Raw genomic sequence first — 9158 nt, 5'->3', positions numbered from 1 at the left:
CCTGCTCCCCCCCCCCCCCCCCCCTCTCTGCTTTAAATTAGCTATTTTATTTCCCACTCTTCAAATTAGTTATTTTATTTGCATGCCCATATTTTAGAGTTTATAGTTGGCCCCACTCAAATTTTTGGATTGATTCAAATAGCCCAAAAGAAACTAATCACTTAACCATTTCTTTGGACCCATGGCCCCTCCATATTCCAATACAACACAACAAAAAATCTACAAATCACCAATATCATAATTCAATAACTCATAACCAAAAAAATCTCGTAGAAAAAAAAATTCCCTTACGGGGGTGACAATAATTTATATAACTTTTTAATTGATTTATAAATTATGGGAAAGTCAATTACAATATTAAAAATTTTTTTCAAAAGATAAAATGCAAATTCTTTTAGAAGCCAATATTGATGATGTAGCATTGCCAACTCTTAATATTAATATCCCAATTTTTTAAAATCCTCAAACAAAGTTTTGAAAACTTCATTAGTGTGATTTTTAGTTGCATCCAAAAGTATGAGTTTATCATATTGGTGAGTTGGTCAATGTGATAAAATCAACATATTAATTCCAATTATCCAAAATTTGGAGATCTGAAGTTGTCTTCTTTTTTTATTCTTCTTCAAAAAGGTTTGAATATCATATTGTAACTTTAAACTTTTTTGGTTCATATTATTTCCTTCTTGATTTAAATATTTATGATAATAAAGTGCAATTGTTTTGTCTATCATGATTTTTTTTTATTAATAAACCATGTCACTTGAAATTTTTTTGGTTCATGCTTTTGCCCCTCCTAGGTTCAAATCCTGGTTCCGTCCCTGCATATGATTGAATCCTATATATGTTGCTTCATGTAACTAAAAATTCAGATCTGAATATTTTTCCCAAAAACTCATTGTTTTCTAACACTAAAAATTCATATCTGAATATTTTTCTCAAAAACTCATTGTTTTCTAACATTAAAAATCAGATCTGAATATTTTTCTCAAATCCTCATTGTGGGATCATCACAAAAAGCCAAAACCAAGTACAAGTGCACCACTTGCTTGGACAGAAGCTAAAAAGGCACCCATAAATGTAATTAGGAAACAAAGCCTTGTATTTTTTTTGTTACTAGATTGTAACTAGGAAACAAAGCCATGTAAAGTTCTTTCCATCAAGATGTAATTGTTTCCAATTAATGAGAAGATTATTCTTCAGCATATGTTGTAATTTGTATAGTTTTCTTATTTTACTTATAAAATAAGTGGCAACTCTATATGATCCTGAAAATGGAGGGTGCCGATGTCTACACCCTTTTCTAAGAGCACCCAAGCTTTCCGGTCTCTCACAATTGTAAAGTAAAGTATTAAAATAGAAAAAGTAGCCTTTTGATGTGTCAAAATGACTTTTTTTTTTTAACACCTAATGCTAATGCTCTTATAAAAGAAAATGTCTTAAGTAATTATCATTCTGTATTATTGATATTTATAGTACGTACTGCTCATCTCTAAGACATTGAAACACATCATGCTTCCAAAGTCTCTATGTTGATCATGGTACTAACAACAAGCTTAATGTTATTTCTTGCCTATAGATAATAGAAATTCACAAGCTTAATATGATATCTTGAAATGATAAATTTGGATATTTTCAACATTAAGTTTTTGGAAATTACTGCGCTTTCTGGTGGTTATAAACTTGCCCCAATTGTATGCAGGGTTTTGCTCATTTGTCAGCTCCTCTAAGGGCTTGACCATGGTGTAGTGTGCTGGGTTGAAGATAAATGGAAGGGAGAACCTTTCCCTCTCTGAGTTCACCATCACCCTGTGCTCCACACTCTCATACCTGTCATTACTCCAAACCTAAAAAAGATTTCCATTCTGAGTGAAATTGGCCAACTACAAAAGCCTCCAAGTACATACCAATTTTAAAATAGGAATAGTATTAATTTTAGCCATGAAAATGTTATAGACTTTTTTTTTTTTTTTTTTTTTTTTCTGAGAAGAAAAAATGTTATAGACTTGGACTTCCAGATTTTCAAAGTATATATGGACTTTGGTCATTACTTCTTTCTTGGGTTTCTCAGTCAGTTTTACCTCTAGTAATTGGTACTTGAAAGCAAGTTTGGCTATTAACAAAAATATGAATGATTTGTACTTAGCAAAGTTAAAGATTTGGAAATGTTACCTGAATAATGTCACCAACATTGATGATATAAGCATTTGGGGTGGGTTTGATCTGAACCCACTCGCCATCTGTTTTCCTCTTCACTTCCAATCCTCCAACATCATCTTGAGCAAGGATGATGTAGAACAGACAGCACATGCCTTCTTGGAGCAGCAAGGGCACAAGAAGTCACAACGCAAGATTAAAGGAGGGTGCCAGTAGGGGCCATCAGGGGTAACAGTGTCAGAATTGCATGAAATTTGGCAGGTTGAAGGGAAACAGCGTTTTGATCCAGATTCATAACATGAATGTCGCCAAATTTTAGGCAAATTCTTTCGTTAAGGCCCCGAAAACAATGTTTTTGCTATTTATAGTAATATTTGTTTTTCCTTAATAACTTTTAGTTTAAAAGTCAGAATAAGGTCCTGTTTGTTTTGGGACGACCCTTAAGGTCAGTAGTTTATGATTCTGCGTTTAACTCAATTTTTCCATTTTTGGTAAAATTTAGTAATTTTGTCACCTAATCGCTTAATTAGTGCGAATTAGGGTTTAAAACGTTTTTGCTCAGTATTTATATGTTTTGTAGCCGTCAGAGGCAAAGGGGACTATTATCAATAAACACAAACATTTTGTCAATTTTCTCTTCTGGTGGATTCCAGTTTTATCTCCTTGTGGATTCAGGGAAACCACTCATGGATTCGAGGTTTACTACCAGAAACTAACAGTTTAGTTTCTGTTTCATCAAGAGAGCATCGTGTGTGCTTCTCTTCAGGCTTCCGCGACATCAAAGGATGGTTAAGGCACTAGCATCCTTGTGCCGACCAACACCAAGCGCTAGCTCAGGAGTAGGGTAAGGTGGATAGTGATTTACTCGCATGAAGCTGGTCTGATCTTTGAAGAAGCCATGGAACCTATCTGCTGGCTAGTCTAGGGATAGAGCAATAAGTTCCAATAACTTGTAAGCTAGTTTTACCATCTCTTGACCATACTCTTGGCATGTCTCCCTGGATGGTGGTCAAAGAAACCGATCAGATCACATAGATTAAACCCCTTGAATTGGGCTTTAAACTAGATCATAATTCTTGATAGAATATTAATCTCAATTCTAGCTAATTCAATTACAGAGGGTCCTCCCAAATAACAGTTATGAAGACACATTCATATGTTACTAACATGTTAACCTTAGGAATTAGGACACAATATATAGTCCTATAATAATGATTTCCATATATTAATTATAGTTAAAAACCTTACCTTAATTCAGGAGGGTACTCAGGCCACTGATTATACCATTCAGTGACTTCCTTGTCATCAAGCTCATGCGAGGCGGGGACTATAGTGGGTTCCTCTATAGTAAAATCAAACACTTCTTTTCAGTCCCTAACATTCTTGGTATGTTCTGTGTCAAAGTAACTAGTCACCTCCTTCTCATTCCTCCTCACCTTCCTCTTCTCTCCTCCAAACTCTGCGCAAAGAATTTTCTCGAGGCACCATCAATCCTCTGGCGCTTCTCCAAAGGCACCCCATGATTGATCACCTGGAAGAACCCCCAGTCCTTGCATGCATTGCCTACCTCTTTAACAAGGCCTTCAAATTCAATGGCAAAAACATTGTTGGAGGAGAGTATTGGAGCCAGATCGATTAGTGGGACACCTTTGCCTTCTATGTAGGAGATTCTTGGCCTGTGTTCAGGTTCTTGGATGAAAGCTGGATCAACCTCTCCCATCGTAATTGGTGGATGATTTTTTTAGTGCTCAAAGTGATTGGTTTAATTTCTGCGTGTTTCACTGTTTTGTAAGAATTGGTGTGGTGGTGAAGGGTAGGTTTTTTTTAACTTTTATAGTGTGAGATTGAGTTTTTTGTGCATTGAACTTGGACGAGTTTTTGGTTTTGTATGAAGAGATTAGAACTAAGGTATCTGATTTTATATGCTTACTGTTTTTCTGATGTTGTGATGTTTGCACTTGCATGGCTGAGTTTTTTTTTTTTTTTTTTGAGAGATAATTACAACATGGTGGTAACCCCACAGCTCGAACTCTTTCCCCCCTAAACCCCTAAGCACTTTGTGTATAGGGAGGTGTCAATTCAGCTACAAGGCATTTGGCATGGCTAAGTTGATCTGTTCTATCCCTAGGATATTTTCCCTTTTGGCAATAATAATTGGTTACCAAAGTTATCCTTTATTGTTGTTGTGGTCCGAGCGGCTTTGCAACTTAGGCGGCTATTGCTAAAGTCGTGTTAAGTTTACAATATTTTTATAATAATTCTACAACAAATTATAAATTGTTAGCTCTTATTAGTTCTAATTTGAACATACAACTGAAATTACTTTTTTGCTCTACCAATAACAATTTATAACAGTCTGTCCTTTAAAATTTGTTGTGAAAGCGTTTAAATGCAATTATAATAGATATTGTATAAAAAAAGATATAATTTTATGAATGTTACTAATTTTTATAATTTATTATCATATGGCTTAAATAAAAATTAATATTTACACTATTAATGTTCAACCTTTGATCAAACTTCAATTTAATCTCTTTTTTTGGTAAATAACCTCAATTTAATCTCAAAAACTTGAAGCTCTAATTTTTTTCATATCTTGCTGAGAGCCTTGTAGTCAACTAATTAATATTTATTAATGAGTTCAAGAGATTCAAGTTTAAATCCGCTCTTTCCCCATTATAACTATCAAATTATATATAAAAAAAAGGTTTTACCATATCCTTTGATAGTTTGTTTCTTAAATATATAAGTTGAAGAGTAGGAATGTTTTAGTGTGATGAAAGACCTCACGTGATTTCCTTTTTTTGTATAAGCGCTTTGATATAAACATTGACATGTTATTAACTTTGACGGTCTAGTGAGTATATATTCTATACACCTAACATTTATAATTTTTTAGGTAAATTATAAGTTTGATTCTTAATCTTTACGTTGAATGTCAATTTGGTCTCTAATATTTAAAATGTGTTAATTTAGTATCTAATATTTTGGTATTATGTTAAAATAGTCCTTACCATTAAGTAGTGGATAAAAACTATGGCAAAGCCAGGAATTTTTCCTAGGACCCCAAGTTAAATATAACCATATTCTTAAGTAAAAAAAAAAAAAATATATATATATATATATATGTGGGGCCAGAGAATTTGGTATCCCCGGCCCATTTCATGTCAAGCCTAAGGCCCATGCCGAGGAGGAGAAAACGCCCGAGGATGAAGCGCGAAAGTCCAAATTGTCCAGGAACCTTGCCGAGGACGACCCTGTCCTCGGCCAACCAATACCATGGAATTAGGAAGTAACAGGCCACTTAAAGCAGCCTTCCAGGGCATCTAGAGAGAAGGAACAAGTACAAGTGCCCGTCGAGGAAGCATGGTGGAGGAGCAAGTCCATGATAAGCTGTCACCTCCACATTAAATGCGCACAGCCAATATTCTCGCCGCATTAATGAGGAAGTGACCCCTGGGCAGCACCTCCTCGGTTACTGCGACTCACAAGAGGTCTGGTAAAGTGGCTGATGGGATGGGTTGTCAGGGGAAGGCATGGATGATCAACAAGTGGAGGAAAAGGATCGTTGGAGGAGGATTATATAAAGGGGGAGAAACACATTGAGATGGGGGGGGGGGGGGGGATGGATCCCCACTGAAGAAGGACGACTAACAAGCTCCTCGGACCGGCTCGAGGACAGATTTTTGAGGATGGATCCCCTTCCACTCTTTCAATCAACAGGTTTTATTTTGGAGCAGAGGGAGCCTTAGTCAAATTTTGGAAGGAGCTGGTTTTAGTTTTATATGTATAGATCCCAAATTAGCAATTTGATGTTTAGCTTTGTAGTATTGTGTATTTTAGGATCTAATGAAAGTTGTGTACCTTAAAGTATTAAGAGATGTATTATGTGAAAGTGTGGATATTGAATGACTGGTGGATTATGTTATTCTTTGAGTACAGTGTAGATGCTCTGAATATCAAGTGAAAAGTTATATCAAGAAGTAAAGAAACAATAATGAAAAGAAAGAGGGAAGTTTTTGTAAAAAGTTTAGTTGGTTCTTGTTAATACCAAGTTTAAGCTTGATATTAACATCCCAGTCATGGTCACAAATCTAGGTATCGGATTTGAGACGTGACAAACATGGTATCAGAGTAAAGGTTATGATTTTGTAGACTCTAAATATCAATCTTCAGAGTAAGATATTAAGATTGGGTAGTTAAGGTAGATAAGTAAGATACATCTCTTCTAAGATGTTTGAATTGTTTGATCATTGGCTTATAATTTGATGTCTACAAGCATTTTTGGATATCTTGAATTATAAAAGCATGCTCAGTACTGCTATGGTTTTATTTCTTTTGTTATTAGTACTATGATTCTTGCTACAATGATGTAGTAACTTGTTGATTGGATGTATTTGTCTTTTGATAAGATTTGTAAAAGAGATGTCTTCTTATCTTTATATGGTAATTTATGATTATTATGAAGACTATAAATATGCCCTCTCTCTTTTCTAGTACAAGTGAACTTATGAGATCTCTTAAGTAAACTATAGTGTGGTGATAATATGTTTATACTTCAACGATGAGGGTTCCGTTTTGATTTTTTTGAAATGTAAAACAATGATTATAATGTTTACTTGGAATTGCTTATCAAACATTTTAAGAAAGAAAGAAGTTTTTGAGAGTGAGTTATTAAATGTTTTGAAAATTTGTCTACCTTATTTTATTGTAGTCAGCCTTCCTAATGTTGGTATGGATTGATTTAGTTGAACACTGTTGGCCACTTGTGATATGCTAAGTCATTTGCCAACTAACCTTATGTGGGGTGACATAAAATGATTATGATGCCTATTCCTCGGTCAAGTAATTTTTTATCTGCCATTGAGCTCGTGTGTGGTTAAACAAGTTATTGACAACGTATGATTTTAGTACAACATAATATCACTTGTGATGATATTATTTGATGAAGTTCATTTATTTTTTAAAAAAATGTTGTCAAAATGAATTTTGATAAGTTTTTGGTTGTTGATAATGTATAATGTTATATAACATTTTTTTTTTATAAAGGAGAGATATATGCTAAATCGAGGCTTTCTAAGAAATTTTTTGAGTTTGTGGAATTGATCTTATTTGATTGATTCATTTTATTGTACCTCTTGAAATATAATGTGTTGCCCAAGTTACTAAAATTTTGACAAGTGAATGATTTCTAATATCCGTTTGTCACAATTAAGATCTTTTCTTATCAAATCCACTGATTATATTGACATTATAAGTATTGATAATATAAATTCTGATCAGTGTATGAAATAATTTCTTAATTATATTCTTAGATTGAATATATGTTATGTGACATGTGCTCTTAGTACTTGTTTGCATGTGTATATAGTGTTGTATCTTTTAACTGGGCATGAAAATTGTTGAAAGCATGTATCATAACTTAGGCTCCGCTTGGGAGGAGGGAATGGAAAGGAATAAAAAGAATAATTTTAGAATATTCTTCCCTTCTCTTGTTTGGGAGTTTTAATGGAGGGAATGGAAAGTCCATTACCTTGTTTGGGAGTTTAAGTGGGAGGGAATGGAATGAGTAGGAGGGAACACCCATTCTTTTCTATTCCCTTAAAACCTCAAATTTTCATTCCCCCCGAAATTGGGAGGAATGGGAGGGAATGGAATTAGATTTAATGATTTTTTTACTAAAACTCCTAAAATACCCCTATATATTCAACCCTTTATTTTAAAATAGGGGTCTAATAGTAATATTGTCGTAAAATGATTCCATTCCATTCCCTCCATGTTGCTCCCAAACAAGATTACTTACATTCCATTCATTTTCATTCCTTTCCATTCCTTTATTTTAAAACATCCAATCAAGGTTACTTAATTCCATTCCATTCCATTCTTTTCCATTCCTTTCCCTTACTTAAATACATTCCATTCCTTTCCATTCTCTTATGATCATCTCATTCCATTCCATTCCATTCCCTTATGAACTCCCAAGCGGAGCCTTAAGGAAATTTTATAATGAGATAAAAAGAGGCTTCCAAAAAGTTTCATATAAAAGTTTCATATAAAAGAAGAACTAGTGTGTTCCATATAAAGTTTCTCCTCACTAGCGAAAGTTGGTTCTTCATCTTCTCCTAGGTTGTAGAATAGCCGTCCCTCCTTTGAAGGCACTTTTGTACCTTAAGGTAACAAGTTTACCTCTAGGCTTTGTGGGTTTTTTTTGTTTTTTTAGGGCTACTGGGATATAGTTTCTTTCTTTTCTTTTCTTCTTCCTTTCTTGTATGATGGAGGACCTCACGAAATCATGGAGTTGTCTTACTTTATCCAAAACTGAAGGTGTAGACCTTCAACTGACAGAGGACCAGGCAGAGGTAGAGCTTATAGTTGCAACAAAGTTCTTGACTAAGCGTGCTCTAAACATTGAAACTATTGTAAAAACCTTCACACCCTTATGGCGAACAAAAAACGGATTTAATGTAAAGAGAGAGGGTGACCATATAGTTCTCTTTACCTTTGATGATAAAAGCGAGATGGAAAAAATTTTGACAATAGAGCTGTGGAGCTTCAACAAGCACTTAGTCGTATTGCAGCGATACGATAGGGAAACAAACTTGACAGACATGGAGTTCAATAAGGTTACTTTTTGGGTTCAAGTACACGACATACCAATCCGGTTTCGAAACAAAAGGGTGGCTGCACGGATCTGTAGTTCTATTGGGACAGTGAATGAAACAAGGGATGATTTAGGAATTGAGGGGGATGGATTTAAAAGGACTAGGGTCACCATTGATATTTCAAAATCGCTAAGTTGTGGTCGGGTAATAACTTTAAAGAATGGTATGGAATTATGGGTGTCTTTCAAATACAAACGCCTACCTAATATATGCTATTGGTGTGGCTGTCTTACACATGGAGATTATGACTATGAACAATGGATTGAGAGCAAAGGAAATCTACTAATAGAATCCCAACAATATGGTCCTTGGATATGTGCAGCACCCTTTACACCATCGTGA

The 9158-nt window shown here is 34.6% G+C and overlaps 1 protein-coding gene and 1 pseudogene across 1 annotated transcript; one reads left to right on the top strand and one right to left on the bottom strand.

Moving 5' to 3' along the window:
• Nucleotides 1-1595: 1595 nt before the first annotated feature.
• LOC112015999 (jasmonate-induced oxygenase 2-like) lies at nucleotides 1596-3890 on the bottom strand (annotated as a pseudogene).
• Nucleotides 3891-8426: 4536 nt separating this feature from the next.
• Nucleotides 8427-9158, top strand: LOC112015993 (uncharacterized). The gene has a single exon (XM_024048471.1). It carries the CDS (start codon nucleotides 8427-8429, stop codon nucleotides 9156-9158), a length of 732 nt encoding a protein of 243 aa, XP_023904239.1.

This window comes from Quercus suber, unplaced genomic scaffold (genome assembly GCF_002906115.3).
Source record: "Quercus suber isolate HL8 unplaced genomic scaffold, Cork oak 2.0 scaffold_407, whole genome shotgun sequence".
In the NCBI taxonomy this organism is placed as follows: domain Eukaryota; kingdom Viridiplantae; phylum Streptophyta; class Magnoliopsida; order Fagales; family Fagaceae; genus Quercus; species Quercus suber.
Note: the sequence above shows the minus strand (reverse complement) of the source record. Positions and strands in the feature narration are given on the sequence as shown.

Bases quoted from the DNA above. Each gene is read 5' to 3' on its own strand.
- LOC112015993 (XM_024048471.1), top strand. From the start codon at position 8,427: ATGGAGGACCTCACGAAATCATGGAGTTGTCTTACTTTATCCAAAACT.